This window comes from Saccopteryx bilineata, chromosome 2, assembly GCF_036850765.1.
Source record: "Saccopteryx bilineata isolate mSacBil1 chromosome 2, mSacBil1_pri_phased_curated, whole genome shotgun sequence".
Classification (NCBI taxonomy): domain Eukaryota; kingdom Metazoa; phylum Chordata; class Mammalia; order Chiroptera; family Emballonuridae; genus Saccopteryx; species Saccopteryx bilineata.
The window spans coordinates 228658013-228674431 of record NC_089491.1 but is presented as its reverse complement, the minus strand read 5'-3'; the positions used below and the strand labels follow the sequence as shown (position 1 = coordinate 228674431).

The 16419-nt window shown below is 47.3% G+C and overlaps 1 protein-coding gene across 1 annotated transcript in view; it reads left to right on the top strand.

Moving 5' to 3' along the window:
- Positions 1–1834: 1834 nt before the first annotated feature.
- The window catches only part of CLIC6 (chloride intracellular channel 6), a 46170-nt gene continuing 31585 nt past the window's right edge, over positions 1835–16419 (top strand). The window contains exon 1 of the mRNA XM_066259443.1: positions 1835–3232. Coding sequence (XP_066115540.1) covers positions 2204–3232 — 1029 coding nt within the window. The 5' untranslated portion in view covers positions 1835–2203. The remainder of the gene's footprint in view (positions 3233–16419) is intronic.

Genomic DNA, 16419 nt, shown 5'->3' with positions numbered 1-16419 from the left:
CCTAGAGCCTGTCAGTGGGTCAAGGATACACATTCGGAAATCTAAAAAGCTCTGAAAACTAAGTTTTCTGGGGAACTTGTCTGGAAGCTAAACCAGACTGACAAGGACCGATTTAGTGGTGAACTTGAACTGGGGATGCCAAAGCTATGTTTATTTTTTACATGTCCCACCTACTAGGCATCTGTGGCACTGCAGGACTATTAGCGTGTTTGATCACAGCTTGGTGTACAGTGTTATATAACATACACTATAATCACTCTGTTGTCTTTCCAAGAATTCTTTTTCTGAAACACATCTGGCCTCTGGAGGTTTGCATAAGGGACTGCAATTCTGTCTTGTGTTTGCTGTTTGGAGCTGAAGGCTCTGGTCTCATCCCTTAAGAAATAAAGCTGCTCTGGCCGGATAGCTTGGTTGGTTGGAGCATTGTCCCGAAGTGCAGAGGTTGCTGGTTTGATCCCTGGTCAGGGAACATACAGGAACAGATCAATGTTCCTCTCTCTTTCGCTCTTGCTAAAATCAATAAATAAAAATTTAAAAGAAAGGAAAAAATAAGGCTGTCTTTTCGACTTTTGAATACAGCAGGACTCCTTTGCCAGGTGACCAGAGCTTCTGCAGAGCAGAAACTGTGTTTGATGTGCCTGTCTAGCTCAAGTGTGCGAGTGCCGTGCTCTTGCTTTGAGTAGACACTGCTTTATGGTTAAGAGAATTCTGGCTGGTTCCTTCCCAGGTAGCTCCCAGACTTGGAGAAAGGTATAGTATGTCTCACGGCAACAGTGAGCTCCAGTCTCGTCACCCATCTGTGATGAGCAGCAGGAATTAGGAGACATCCTGGTGATTGGCCAAATGTGTGAGTCTAAGCTATAAGAAAGATACCCTTGACCTTTGTGATAATAGCTATCTCAGGGCAGCATCAATGCAGCTCAGAGCCTGACAGCTCACAGTTGGGATGCTTCCTCTGACACGTTCTGATTGGGCCATCCTGAGCAACCAGTTCTTCACAGAAACCCACGTGACCCAGCCTGGTTCATCACAAACTTTCTACATAATTTTCATCATAACTTCCATTTTTAGGGAAAAGGTGTCCAGTTTATGATCCCGGAATATTCTTACCCTAGTGATTTCCACAGCTCCCCCCATTTAAATACTGTATTTTCATCTTTTCAGCTCTTAACACACAATTTGAGGCAGAAGCATTAGTCAAAGTTTTAGAAGATCTAGGGGGAACCTGCAAGATATACAGATTAATCTTAGTGTTCAGAGCCCAGGGAGAGGATGGGGAGAACCTTCTCCCAGGGCAGGATCCTCAGGGTGCTTGTCGTGAGGGAAGAGGGGCCTGTCATGCACAGCAGAGCTCATCTCTGGTCAGAGCGGCTCAGCTGGCTCCTCCTGCTTCTATACCTGGGTCCTCTGGGACTTCTCAGAGGGGCCTGCAAAGTTGGAAGGGGATAGTGTGGCCTCTTTTCTTTTTTTCCTTCCAGGATTTACCAACCTTGCTCTTGGACATGGAGGCAGGACAGGGGATTCTGCAGGTAGAAACCAACTGACAAGCTTACTGCTTGGCTCCTGGGGCAAAGTGGCGATTAGATACACGGGTGTAGGGTTTGTGTTTGGGGGGATTGTTTTAAATGTGTCTGGAATTTAAAGCTGTTCCACAAAACACCCAAATGGCCAGTAGAACCAGGATCTTTTCACTGACATTCACAAGACTCACGAGAAAGGCTGTCATTGGCCAAGCTCCCAGGTCACCCAAACAAGGCAGACGCGGGGGGGGGGGGGGGGGGGGGGGGGGGGGAGAGCAAACCCCGCCCAAGCCCCAGAGGATGGAGTTGGCACTAAAGAGTTCTGGTCAACTTCAGGACCGCGGGCCAGGCACTCAAAGGTGCAGTGGCAAAGCGGAAGGCGCGTCCAGGGAATCGCAGTCAAAATTAGGGACCGGGTGGGAAGCTGACCTGGAATCAGGGAGAAGCACTAAAGTAGAGGAAGAATCCAGGGGCCTTAACCCCAAGAGAAGGGGTGCAGTGTCTTGGGCCGCGAGGATTTCTCCCCGTGAGCCTCGTGCACCACCCCGCAGCTGCCAAACCCGGAACGGAACATCCTCTTGGAGAGGGCAGTGGCCCTTGGCCCTGCGCCCCTCACCCGGCGCCACCTGCCCTCTCAGCAGCCTCAAGAAAGGGTCTTGGGCCAAGGACAGGGATCTGCAGCCATGGCCGAGGCCACAGAGTCAGAGGGGGGCGCCCCGGGTCCCCAGGGGCCGCTGGAGGGCCTGGCACTCCAGGCGGAGAGACCGGGAGAGACGGAGGCTGTCGGCCCGGATGCGAAAGAGGAGAAGGCGAGCGAGGGTGCCACGGAGACGCCGAGGGGCAAGGGGGTGGACGCAGCCGCTACGGCCGCTGTGAAGGAGGGAGAGGACGCGGGGCTAGACGGAGGGCGCGCAGGCGACGTGGTGCCCATCGCGGGCAGTGACCCGGGGCCCGAGGCGTCGGGAGCGAGTGGAACGCAAGGCGAGGTGGAGGCTCAGGGGGGCGCCCCGGAGGGCGTGCGGGTGCCTGGGGGAGGAGAGGAGGCAAGTAGCGCGGAGCAGGTGGAGGAGGCAAGTCCCGGACGCGGCGCGCAGGACGAGGCTCCGGAGGAGGCTCCAGGGAAACTCGGGGATTCTGCGGCCCCTGGGACAGAGGAGGCGGCAGAGCGTGGTCCGGAGGAAGCGGGAAGCAGCGCCCCGGGGGCCGGCATGGAGGCCGAACGGGAGCCCTGGGTCGGAGGGGACCGCGACCCCCACCTTCAGATGGAGTCGGTTGAGGCTGCTGCAGCAGGGAGTGGGGGCTGCGTCTGCGGGGAGCTTGTAGCGGAGCTCCAGGGAGCGGAGGTAGGAGCTGCGCAAGAGGCTGGGTCCTCGGGGACAGAGGAACTAGAGGGAGCCACCCCCGGGGACGCGAGGGCAGATGCTTGCGAGGACGGGGGCCAGGAGGGGCTCCAGGGAGAGCTGAAGGAAGCAGAGGAGGAGAAGCCAGAGCGCTGCCCGGATGGGACAGGCGAGGAGGGTGTCCGCGATGGCAGTTCGGATCCGGAGGTGATTGCGCCCACGGTGGGCGCGGAACTCGGCAACCACCTAGCGGAGGAGCTCAGCGCCCGAGGTGCCGACCAGACGGCGAGTGTGAATGGCCGTGGGGAGGACTGCGAGGCGTCCGAGGAGGGGGCTCCGGGTCAGGAGCCTGACATCACCCTCTTCGTGAAGGTAAAGGTCTCTTTCCCCAACTCTTACGAAGTTCCTTCCATTCTGAGTGTTGGTCCTCGCAGGTCTGTGAGGGATGGATGATCAAGGACCCTGTTCTCAGCGTCCTGATTGTTATCCTGCGCTTTTATCCGTGGGAGGGAGGCGGGACAGTCTGGGTTCCATCGAGAAGAGTTAAAGAGCGGGTTTTTTTTTTTTGGGGGGAGGGAGACATGCTGTTTTGGAAGTTGGGGTGGAGGTGGTGGGAGGTCAGGATACAGGGCCAGCATTCCCACTGTCCTTTGTCCTAAAAATCCTAACTGGCACCTTCTCTAGTCAGGAGGTTATTTAAGAATGAACTTAAAAAAAGAAAAGAAAAAGAAAAGAAAGTGACAAGCCAAATTTCCAAAGGAAGCTCTGATACTTGAAGTGAAAAAAAAATGCAAACAGGTAGGTTGTAATGCTAGACATATTCAGCACTGCCCTCTCAGAGGCCCAGAGCTGCTGGCCAACGTCATCTGCCCCAACAAGGTTTCCCATTAGAACCCATGAGGTGTGTTTGGGAGGAAAGTAGAATTTTGTTTCAATTATGATAGCTATCGAACAATTTAACATTTGCTTTGGAAGAATACTGGATGCTGGTGGCTTCCACAGCGTCTGCCTTGATGTAATATTTTCAGCCTCACTTCAGGCGGGGAAGAGAGCAACGATTTTGTTCAAGATCTGTTAGAAGGCACAACTAAAGACATTTGGGGTTTAAATAGGCATTTTCACAAGGCATCAAAAATAAGGGGCAAAGTCTAGCTGCAGCTCACACAAGGACCTTTGTTAAAAAAATAAAACCCTTAGCAAAAAGACCTTTGACCAGACTGAGAAAGCCATGAATAATAAGGTCAAGTATGCACATTGCATGTTGAATCATAATTCTTCCAAGATACTTTAGGCTTATGGAAGCCAGTCATGACCTCAAATACCTTGACCAAAGTGTAAGCAAATTCTCCTTAAAAAAAAAAAGAAAGAAAGAAAGAAAGAAAAAGAAACATTTTCAAAGTGATTAACATCAGAATTTCAACAGTTGTTTGAGTGGCACAGGGGTTATGGAATAAAGGGCACATGCTTGTTTTTTCTTCAGTAAAAGTGCTGGTTGAGCATTTTTAAGACCAGGGGACATTGGAAGATTTTGTATCAAGACATAACCTGATGGCACAACCCCTAGGAAGGCCACTGGGAGCCGGACATCTGCAGGAAGGTCAGGGGAGGGGAGAGCTGGGTCAGGGTGCTGCTGTGGATGCCCCGTGTCTGCTCTTTGGTTTAAGAAATTGCCGCTGCTCTCAGTGCATGGCCACACATGGCTGCATGGTTCCAGACTCTTGATAGAGTTTTGAAATACAGTTAACAGCTTTCCAATGAGTCTTTCTGCTTCTGTTCATGGCCCTCTCCAAGCAAGTCCCTTGGTGATAGCCAGTGACCTAGGAAAAAAAGATCTGACCACTTTGTTTCTTAGTGTAAAGTTTCTCAGTTGTTTATTGCAGAATTCCAGTTAAATCCACACTCCTTAGCCAGGCCACAAGGCCCTTCATGATGTTATTTGTGTCTCCTTGGCATCGCCTCAATGCCCTCACCTTTTGTCACCCATGGTACTGCCATGCCAACTGTAATGAGCTACTTACTGTTCTTTGAGAGAACACATTTTTTCTGCCTTGCAGTTTTGACATTCCCCTTCTCATCTGTCCTTGCCCCTTGCTCGCTTATCTGTGAGTCCAAGATTCAGAGCAGGTAGAGGCTCCTCTGGCTAGTCTTTTTCAATGCCACTCTGGGGTGGGTGTCCCTCTATTGTAGTTTCACTCACACACGACACCACCCTCTGCATGTTCTTTCTCCTCCCCTGACTGTGTGACATTCATCCCACATTTCTGGTGTAGAGCACAGGTCTGGAACATGATGCAGGTTTGAATGGGTGGCTGCTTGCATGAGGGCGTAGTAGACTGTGGCGATCAACAGCATGGACCTTAGAATTTGTGGGTGTTTGGGATCCCATTCTGGCTCTGCTACTTTCTTGCTTTGTGACCTTGGGCAAGTTAGTTGACCTTTCTGTGCCATTATTTCTTATGGATTAAATGGGAACAATAATAGTGCCTACCCAGTGAGGGATTTAAGAATTAAATAATGCACTTAGAACAGTACCTGACTTGAAATAAACATAATAAATGTAGTGTGAGTGGGAGTTCTTAGTGTGGCATCTGTTAACTCTCATAAACTTGCATTGGTTTTGCCCAGAAACCATCCCTCCCTATTTCACCCTTGCCATTTTACTCTTGGTGTTTTTATGTTCTGTTTTGTTTTGCCTTTTTTTTTTTTAGGGCAGATCCCTCCAGGTACCTAATTACCTTGGTTCTCTGGGGATAAGAAATTAATGAAAAGTAAAAAGAATTTGTTTTCCCACATTTTGTTCCAGAGTAGTTTGTATAGATAGAGGCAGGGGCACATCCAGAGGTTTTACTCTGATGATTGGTCTCTGATCCATTGATTGGTTATTTTTTCCCCTTTAAGGAAACAAACAGATCTCCAAACAGTGAGATTTATTTTCAAGTAACTGATCTAACTTCTGGGAGTTACTTTAGATGTGTCTCATAGAATGGCTAAAACCTCTCACTTTCTTCTTATCCTACAAATCATTCTCTTTAAAAACAAAACAAAAGGCACCAGAGCAAAACAAACAAACAAACAAACAAACAAACAAAGCCCCCCAAAAGAAAAAACAAAAAAAAGCAAAACCCCATTAGACTGCTATGCATTTTGAGTTTGTAATACTTGAAGTCCTTAAATTAGTTCAGAATACGATTTCTTTGCCAGATTTAGCCTTTTCCAGGTTCCTTCTTTCGGATCCATTTTATTTGGACTCTCTATTCCAGAGTGGACACCTGACCTCCTGGGTTTTGTTGCCAGGTCCAGGCAGGTGTGTCAGGGTGAGTTTTCTATGCCATTGCTGGAGTGTGGGATTCACAGAACTGTTTGTTCTTAAGGGAGAATGTCTCAGTGTTCTTCCCAACATTGCCCTGGCCTTCCTCTGCCAGCCTAGTAAACACAGTCTGAGAGTAATTTCCACTTATCCTATTTGTGAACTTTTAACTTTGACATTTTTTCTATTTTAAAAAAATAAATGTATGGGTTCCAAATATACCACAGAGTAGTGACATACGACCCAATAATATGTAATAATAAAATCTGCTTGTAATTTTAACCATCTGATGGTTGATATTCCCCATCTTAGTGAGAATTGTCATCTTATTGTTATTTGTTTTACCCTGTAAGTATGTGAGAATGTATTCTTGGACATAAAAGAACCAAGAATGTATAGAACAGGCCAAGGAAAGCCTCCTTGAATTATTGCACAGCAAATTAATTGCTGATTGTGCTAATTTTTAATTTTGTTTTCTCAAAGAAGTGTTAATGTGTGATCAAATTATAGGGTGACCTGGCAATATATTTAATGAGAATCTTTTCTTCTTCTTCTCCTTCTCCTTCTCTTTTTCCTTCTCCTCCTCCTCCTCCTCCTCCTCCTCCTCCCCCTTTTCCTTCTCCTCCTTCTTCTCTTTCTCCTTCTTTTTCTTCTTCTTATTAAGTGAGAGGTAAGGAGGCAGAGAAAAACTCCTGCATGTACCCTGACTGACCAGGACCCACCCAGCAAGCCTCTACCAGGCAGTGTTCTGCTTGGCTGGGCTGTGGCTCTGTTGCTCAGCAACTGAGCTATTTTAGTACCTAAGCCAAGGCCATGGAGTCATCCTCAGCACCTGTGGCCAACTTTGCTCAAACCATTTGAGTCATGGCTGTGGGAGGAGAAGAGAGAGAGAGAGAGAGAGAGAGAGAGAGAGAGAGAGATATGAGGGTGGAGGCATGTAGAAACTGATGGTCGCTTCTCCTATGTGCCCTGACTGGGAATTGAACGTGGGACTTCCACATGCCAGGCCGACACTCTACGGCTGAGCCAACCGGCCAGGGCCAAGTCTTTTATTCTTTACTTGTAGCAATAAACGATTACATATAATAACATACCAGCATAATAGCAACTACTGACAAAAATGCTAACAACAGAGAATGAAGTAAGGACTGTGGGGATTTGGTCACTAAGGAGATCTCGTTTACAGGTGTGGTTCTTATAATCCAGTGTGTATTGTACACTATGAGGCAGGGTCTAAGGGTAGGATAGCCTGAGATATGAATCTCTTGGTAAATTTTTCATGGCTTAAAAAAACTCAGTGTGGGCCCTGGCCGGTTGGCTCAGTGGTAGAGCGTCGGCCTGGCGTGCGGAAGTCCGGGGTTCGATTCCCAGCCAGGGCACACAGGAGAAGCGCCCATCTACTTCTCCACCCCTCCCCCTCTCCTTCCTCTCTGTCTCTCTCTTCCCCTCCCGCAGCCAAGGCTCCATTGGAGCAAAGATGGCCCGGGCGCTGGGGATGGCTCCATGGCCTCTGCCTCAGGCGCTAGAGTGTCTCTGGTTGCAGCGGAGCGACCCCCCCGGATGGGCAGAGCATCACCCCCTGGTGGGCATGCTGGGTGGATCCCGGTCGGGCGCATGCGGGAGTCTGTCTGACTGCCTCCCTGTTTCCAGCTTCGGAAAAATACAAAAAAACCCAAAAAACAAAACCCCCCCAAAAAACTCGGTGTGACCAGTGAATAATCCTGGGCCAGAGTCTAAGAATATTTCAAGTTATGTTTTAGACACCATACATTTAACTCTTAGTAATAGAGCTACTGCTGAGCTTGGAAAGTTGGTATTGCCCTTGGGTTCTGCAGAGAGGTGAAGCCGAGGGACAAGCAAAACTCAAGAAAGGCATGTCTTTGATATTTGTCACCCAGAAATGCCTCCCGCAACCAATCAGTCAAAACATCCAAGCTTTGTCACACCACCCACCTTTTGGCAGGAATGTGATTGACTTCCGGTAGACAAGTAGGCTGTGGTTCTCTGTGCACATTTCACTGGGAGAAAGCATGCATGTTGAGACTTGTTCTTTGGGGCTTGGCCTTCGAGGAGCTTGAAAGGGAGGTGTTATTTTCCTAACTATGTGTGGACTCTGTATTCTGAAAGGACATGAGCAAAAAGGCATTTCTGTGACTCTAATTCTCCCCTCAAAATGATACTTCTTGTCATTTGTTTTCCAAGCGTCTTTACAGATGACTCACACATTACACGTATGAAATATGTCAAGGGTTAGTTGGAGTGGAAACTGAGGTAGAATATCACGTTGTACCCAGCTCTTTCACACATGTGCACACATAGCATGTGCATACGGGGTGAGACCACACGGCATCCTTTCCGCCCAGCGTGGCAGTGGGCTTCTGGTTGGCCCTCAGTCAGGGGTTTCTGGTGATGACTGGGTCAGAATGACTCAGCTAGTGAGCAGCTGGACACAAAACCTGTCCCCAACTGTCCTGGTCCAGTGTCCCATGTGAAAGGCCATGAAGACATTGGGCAGCAGGCTACAGTCATTGGAACCCACGGGGCTATGGGAACTTGTGGTTCCTTCACTGTGTCCCTATCAGGGCTGTGGGGCCGTGTGCTCTGTTCTGAAGGGGGTGAGCGAGCCATTGTGCTTGCCTTCAGCATGAGCTCCTCCTCCCCCTCATAGTGGGTCCCCTTTATATCCTTGGTTTCACATGGCCCCCTCTTCTCCATATGGTCCACTCAGACATGCCACCTACTTGAGCATCTGAAGAAACCTTCAGAAACACCAGACTGGGTCTTTTAAGCATATCATTTTACCCTTTTGTTTCTGATACACAGAAAAATAGTACCTAGAACTTGAAGGCATGTGTAAAATCCAAAGCTCCAATCTATGCTTCAGGTTCCAGTGGATCATAGTGCTACAGATTAATCTGCTAATTCAGCACATGTGTTGGGTTTATCACCTACTGTGTGTCAGGCACTGTGTTAGAGTCTGGGGACACAGTGTCAGGCAAGACTGACAGGGTCCCTGTGCTCACCAAGCTTAACCACGCAGCACAGAGGACAGGGATTATTCTATCGAGAGCAGGAACACGATCACTGGGCTGAGAGCTTGCAGTAGCAGCGACCACATAGCTTGTATGATTGTTCTCCTGCCCCAGCACAGGGTGCAGCTCAGAACAGGGACCCGGTTAGAGCTGATGGGAAGGGAAGGTGGGAGCGAGGGGAGTAGGAGGCTGGGAGAGTACGCAGCAGTTGGACCTGCAGATACACTGGTAGTCACTAAATAGTTATTGATTTAATTGTGTTGGGGAGACGCTGCGTGGGACCCTTTGCTAATGCCTAGCACAGATTCTTCATGATTTTCTAAAATAGGCTGACTTTGCTCTAGCCATTCTCTGAGCTCTTGTGATATTTGGCAAAGAAAACTTTTCTCTGAGAGTTGGGGAGGCAAGCGTCTAAATCCCCTAAACCTTGCCTCTTCCATCATTAATGTTCTCTGCTCCTTTTTGGACAGTGGCGATTCATAAACTGGGCTCTGTGTCTGGGTATGGCTGGGGGAGCTATTTTCTCCATGTTATAGGGAACTAGGGAGATAGTGAGTGTTCAGTTTCATCTTTAGCCAGAGTCAACAAGGTTCAAAATATTTCCTATCAGGCCCTTTAGAAAAGCTTGCCAACTCCCAGCTTAAACCTACTTTGATTCATTATCTGGGGTATCTGGGGTTAGATACATTGCTTTCAGCACAATGTTGGAGCTTTATTAGCAAAGCAAAAGAGAAATGGTTTTTGAATAAAGAATCAGCCGTGTTTATCACCATGAGAAATATTGGAGGCTCTAAGCATCTTACATAATTAGTTAGAATTTTTTTTTTTGCCTGCTAAATCAATAATCTTAACTTAGGTAAGGTTGAAATAAAATATAGATTAAACATAATCATACACAATTTGGTCACTCATTCTCATAGCCCATGGAATTCTTTTGTGAAATGTTCTTTTTACTGATTTTTTTCTTCAAAAAAATAATACATTAGGATAATAAAACATTTATAAATATAAAAACATACACTACACAACCTTGGCTGGTTGGCTCAGTAGTAGAGCATCGGCCCAGCATGTGGAAGTCCCAGGTTGGATTCCCAGCCAGGACACACAGGAGAAGCGCCCATCTGCTTCTCCACCCTTCCCCCTCTCCTTTATGTTTCTCTTCCCCTCCCGCAGCCAAGGCTCCATTGGAGCAAAGTTGGCCCTGGCTCTGAGGACAGCTCCATGGCCTCTGCCTCAGGTGCTAGAATGGCTCTGATTCCAGCGGAGCAATGCCCCAGAGGGGCCAAGCATCGCCCCCTGGTGGGCATGCCGGGTGGATCCCAGTCAGGCACATGCGGGAGTCTGTCTGCCCCCCCCCACTTCTCACTTCAGAAAAATACAAAACAAACAAACAAAACATACACTACAATGAACAACAAGCCTTCTTCTATCCCTGATGCCCAGTCTGTCAGTTTTTCTGCCTAAAATCATTAACTATCTTCCCAGACGTAGTCTGTGCATATTTAAACATATATGTAAATATCCTCACTGTGTTAATGATCTATTGTCATGTAACAAATTACCTTTAAGACTTAGCATTTTGGAAACAGTCAGCATTAATTACTCAGTTTTCTTGTGTCAGGAATTTGGGAGCAGCTTAGTTGGGTAGTTCTGGCTCATGAGGTCACTCTGGAGATATTGGCAGGGCTGTGGTCCCATCAAGGATTGTTTGGGGCTGGAGGGCCCATTTCCAAGGTGGCTGGCTCACATGTCTGTTGACAGGAGGCTCGATCCCTTGCTGCTTGGCCTTTCTCCATTGGGCTGCCTTAGAGTCCTCCCAGCACAGCGTCTGGCTTTCCCCGGAGTTGGATCCAAGAGACAAGAAGCCATAACACCTTTTACAACCTAATCTCAGAAGTCACACACTGTCATTCCTGCTTTATTCCTTTCACCAAGTCTAGCCCTCAAGAAGAGTAGAATTAACTCCACTTTTTAAAGAGAAAGCAAAAGTATTCGTGAACATATTTTTAAATTAAATTTATTGGGGTGACATTGGTTAATAAGATTATGTAAGTTTCTAAGTATATATTTTTAATGATATATGGTCTGTATATTGTGTTGCATGTCTACCACCCAAAGTCAAAGCATCTTTCATCACCTTGTATTTGACCCCAAGTGTGAATATATTTTTAAAGATACCATACCCACCTCTTTTTCCTCCCTAAAAAGTAATTCACTGGAAATATGTCGGGTTACACCTTGCTTTCTTAACAGTATATCTTAGAAATCATTCCCTATTGGTACCTGTAGCTCCCTCACATTTCTGATGTTCTCTCGTGATGGTCTTCTACAGCCAGGCCCCCACCTGTGGACATTTAGGTAGTTTGCTCTTGTTGCCATGATCCACATGCTGCAGTGAGCACCCCGTCAGGATGTACAATCGTATATGGAACCCAAATTCTTGTAAATAGGCTTGCTAGGAGAAAGGATATGCATATTTAAGATTTTGATGACCTTTATTAAATTTCCTTTTCAAAGAGTTTATACCAGACAGTGCTCCCTGATACTAACTATATGGTGCCATGTTTTCTTCCCCAACTTTCTGAATCTACGAGGTGAAAAATGACATCTACTGTCATTTAATTCACATTCTTTTTAGTATGCATGTGATTGAGTACCCTTTTATATATATATATATATATTTAAACACTGTTGGTGACTCTTCTTCTGTGAGCTGCCTGCTGATGTCCTTTGCTCATTTTTTTCCCCTAATTGCCTTTTAGCCTTATTCTTCCTGATTTTTACACCAAGAAAATCAAACCTCTGTGACATGAATTTCAGATCATCTTACGGGACTGCTTTGATCATTTGTACTGGAGTAATTTATCCTTTTAGTCTTAGTAATTTCTTGTAATTGACTCATGGGGAAACGGCGCGGAGGCCGGGAGGGCACTCTGGGAAACGTCACCTTCATTTCCTGGAATTTTTACATGCTCTGTTTCTCTCCATATTCTGTAACATCAGTCCTGAGGGAATGTCTTTCAAGTCTTGCCTACCTTCCTTTCTTTTCAATTGGCGGGTTCCGTGTTAATAAACACATGGCCTTCCAGGGTCCAATTCTTTTTTTTATCCTGTAAGAATTGCTGTTCAAAGCAGAGTTTAAAATGCATAGATGGCAGGAACATCGCCTGCCCACACCGTCCCATCTCCAATCCTGGCTTGCTGTCTATCGGATGAATTTGATTCTCACAAATCAAAGCCATTGTGAAAAGTCATCACCTGTGATGAGGGATAGCAAAACATTGTTTGTGAAGTTGTGTCTCCTACACAGAGCTGTGTGTGCTTACATCCTGTTAAAACAATTAACCAAAACTTTAAGAGGAGGATGATGACAGGTCCTGTTTGTAGGTGTCCAGTGAAGGGTGGAAGCCAGGCCTATCCCTAGCTGACATCTAATGACTGAGAGGGAGATCTGAAAGATGCACACATCAAAATTGTTTGGAAAGATGGTTTTAGAGCCACTGGGAGGGCAGCTCTGTGGAGAAACACAGTCCATGTTGGTATATACTTACTCAGTCCGCAAGGGACAGTCTGACCCCATATAGGCCTGCAGGGAATCATCATATTAAAAAATTCTCCTGGTCCAGATTTTTATTAGGTTTATGGATCTACCCCCAGCTCCCTGTTTCTCTTCCCTTCTGTGCTTGGCCATCCACATGAAGGTCGAGTCCTTTAATGTGGAGCGAAGTAAGGGTTGCATTTCTGTCTTCCAAGTTACAGAGTGGTATTGTGGACCCAAGTGGCTATTTAAAGTAAATATCTATTGATTGCCTGCCACATAGCAGACAGTGTGCGTGGGGCTGGGTCACAACAGTGACCAATGGCGATGAACACAGCTTTTCTGGAGCCTTCAGTCTAGTGAATGACCCAGAGGAAACAATTAAAATAGCACATGAGGAGGTCCAGGGACAGGTGAGAAGGGCAGGAATGGCCAGTGACAACTGAGATTTGGCCTCTAGATCTCTGAGCCAGGGCCCTGCCCTCTGCAGTGTCCCCCCTATCTTTGGAAGGTTGTGCTGTGCACAGAAGACAGATAAGTGAATGACACAATGTACAGCATGGGTAGTGTAGTGGGTACGAGCATTGTGCGGTCATTTATATATATATTAGAATATAAATTTTGGCCTGACCTGTGGTGGTGCAGTGGATAAAGAGCCGACCTAGAACTCTGAGGTCGCCGGTTCAAAACCCTGGGCTTGCTGGTCAAGGCACATATGGGAGTTGATGCTTCCTGCTCCACCCCCCTTCTCCCTCTTCTCTAAAATGAATAAATAAAATCTTTAAAAAAAATGAAAGAATATAAATTTTATAATTCCATAAACTCTCTTCCTCTAATCCAACAATGCCTCATCAGTCAGACTGCATTTCCAGACCCTGGCTTTCATCTGAGCACAGTAGTAAGCAACTAATTTTTTAAAAAATTTTTATTTATTGATATTTAGAGCAGGGGTCCCCAAACTATGGCCTGCGGGCTGCATGCGGCCCCCTGAGGCCATTTATCCGGTCCCCCGCCGCACTTCCGTAAGGGGCACCTCTTTCATTGATGGTCAGTGAGAGGAGCATAGTTCCCATTGAAATACTGGTCAGTTTGTTGATTTAAATTTACTTGTTCTTTATTTTAAATATTGTATTTGTTCCTGTTTTGTTTTTTTACTGTAAAATAAGATATGCGCAGTGTGCATAGGGATTTGTTCATAGTTTTTTTTTTATAGTCCGGCCCTCCAATGGTCTGAGGAACAGTGAACTGGCCCCCTGTGTAAAAAGTTTGGGGACCCCTGATTTAGAGAGAAGGGAGAGGAGGAGGGGGAGAGAAGTGAAAAACATCAACTCAACTCATAGTAGTTGCTTCCTGTATGTGCCTTGACCAGGCAAGCCCAGGGTTTCGAACCAGCAACCTCAGCGTTCCAGGCTGACACTTTATCCACTGCGCCACCACAGGTCAGGCAGTAGTGAGCAACTATTAAAGTACCGAACCTGTTGAACATCATGGTGCCTTTCTATGGAGGAGACTGTAGCCAGGAATGTAGATGAAAGTCAAAGTAAGAGAGAGTCACAGTGGTCATCAGCGGTGGTCAGCTGGTGGGTGGGCTGGTCTGAGGGGCCCAAGGCAGGGTGTTGGTGGGGTGCCTGAAGGGCTGGGCTCAGCTGGGATTGTCAGATGGAACACTTTTCACGTAGCCTTCAGCACGGTGGCCTCAAGATGGTCAGTGAACAAGGTGGAAACTGTGCAGCCTTAGTGAGGACAAGCACGCCGCCCTACCCCACAGACTTCACTGGTCACCTAGCCATTAGGAAGTCGGGCAGATGCAGTGAGAACTGGACCCCGTTTCTCGATGGGATGAGTGTCAAAGGGGTTGCAGCCACCTGTAAACCACACACTATGCGATTTTAGGATATACCAAAACGTTCATATTATTTATACATCCCATTTTTTACCAACTTGAACTGTTTATTTTTTAAAGAATTTTCTTTATTGATTTTACAGAGAGAGGAGGAGGGCAATGAGAGGTATCAACTCAGAGTTGCTTCATTTTAGTTGTTCACTGGTTGCTTTTTTTTTTTTTTTTTTTTTTTTTTTTTTTTTTTTTTTTTTTTTTTTTTTGTATTTTTCTGAAGTTGGAAACAGGGAGGTAGTCAGACAGACTCCCGCATGTGCCCGACCGGGATCCACCCGGCATGCCCACCAGGGGGCGATGCTCTGCCCATCTGGGGTGTTGCTCTGTTGCAACCAGAGCCATTCTAGTGCCTGAGGCAGAGGCCACAGAGCCATCCTCAGTGCCCGGGCAAACACTGCTCCAATGGAGCCTTGGCTGCGGGAGGGGAAGAGAGAGACAGAGAGGAAGGAGAAGGGGAGGGGTGGAAAAGCAGATGGGCGCTTCTCCTGTGTGCCCTGGCCGGGAATCGAACCCGGGACTCCCGCATGCCAGGCCGATGCTCTGCCACTGAGCTAACTGGACAGGGCCACTGGTTGCTTCTTATATGTGCCTTGACCAGACAAGCCCAGGGTTTTGAACCAGTGACCTCAGCGTTCCAGGTTGACACTTTATCCACCGTGCCACCACAGGCCAAGCTTGAATGGGTTTAAGAAAAGTTTAGTGGTTCTAAAAACAATGGAGTTGTTTTTTTTTAAAAATATATTCAGTAACAGGCAGAGCAGTGTATCTGCAGTACTACATACAGCAAATCCCAATAACATAAAATTGCATATGATTGTGTGACTCTGGTACAGTCCCTGAGCCATGGTCTGGGCCACTTTACATGGCCTTTCTGTTATTTCTTCATCATCACTGAGAAGCAGCGTTTATTCTCAGGAGAGAAGCAGTGATGTGCCCTGGGGTGATGCCCGCCCAGTGCCCCTCTTGTCTCCCAGGGTACGAGTGTGGGGCCATCCTGGAGAAGCGAGAGAGGTCTGTCCCCTCCGAGAACCCATGGGCTGCTGTGGAGAGGTGGCAGCTGTAGGAGAGGAGGGGACCTGGACCTGTGCTGTCCAAGGCTTTCTGTTTGCAGTTTCGAACCTTCTTGGGGGCTTCGGGTGCTGCGGTCCAGTAGAAAGAACCTTGTGATGTACCTGCAGCGGCTCCCCCAAAGCTTTTTGCCCACCTTTAGCTGCATGGAGTGGGGAAGTATGGGGTCAGGGCAGGGAGGTCATTGCTGTCTTGGTGAGGGCACAGAAGGGGTTCCGATGGGGCCCTTAGGGTAACGACCGTGCCACATGCATAAACCCTCAGCACATCGCAGCCCTCAGGTGCTGAAGGCCTTGTAGGATAAAGGCGTTACTGGTCTGGAGATTCAGCAACACCAGGCTTTCTTCCTACATGAGGAAAATGAATACTTTTTGGTGCCTTTAGTGTCAGGGCCTCTGAGGCAGCAAGTTCAAAGAATCTTGGAGAGACTTAATCTCTCCCCAACTTTGTTCCCTTTGTTTGCACTCCAGGCTGATGCCTTCAGCTCTGTTCCCACAAATGGCTGGACTGGATGAAGTTTTGGGTTGCACTCAATGGCTTCTTTGTGTCATGTAATTCTCCAAACAGAGAATTCAGTGCTCAAGAAAACTCAAGAGGTATTCTGATATCAGATATGGAGGGGACACTTTTGTGTGAACTGCCATTCAGCCAACATGCTTTGATTCTTTGCATCATAAACAGCTACAGGGAAGCAGTGCTGAGCTGTCTCTGCCCAGA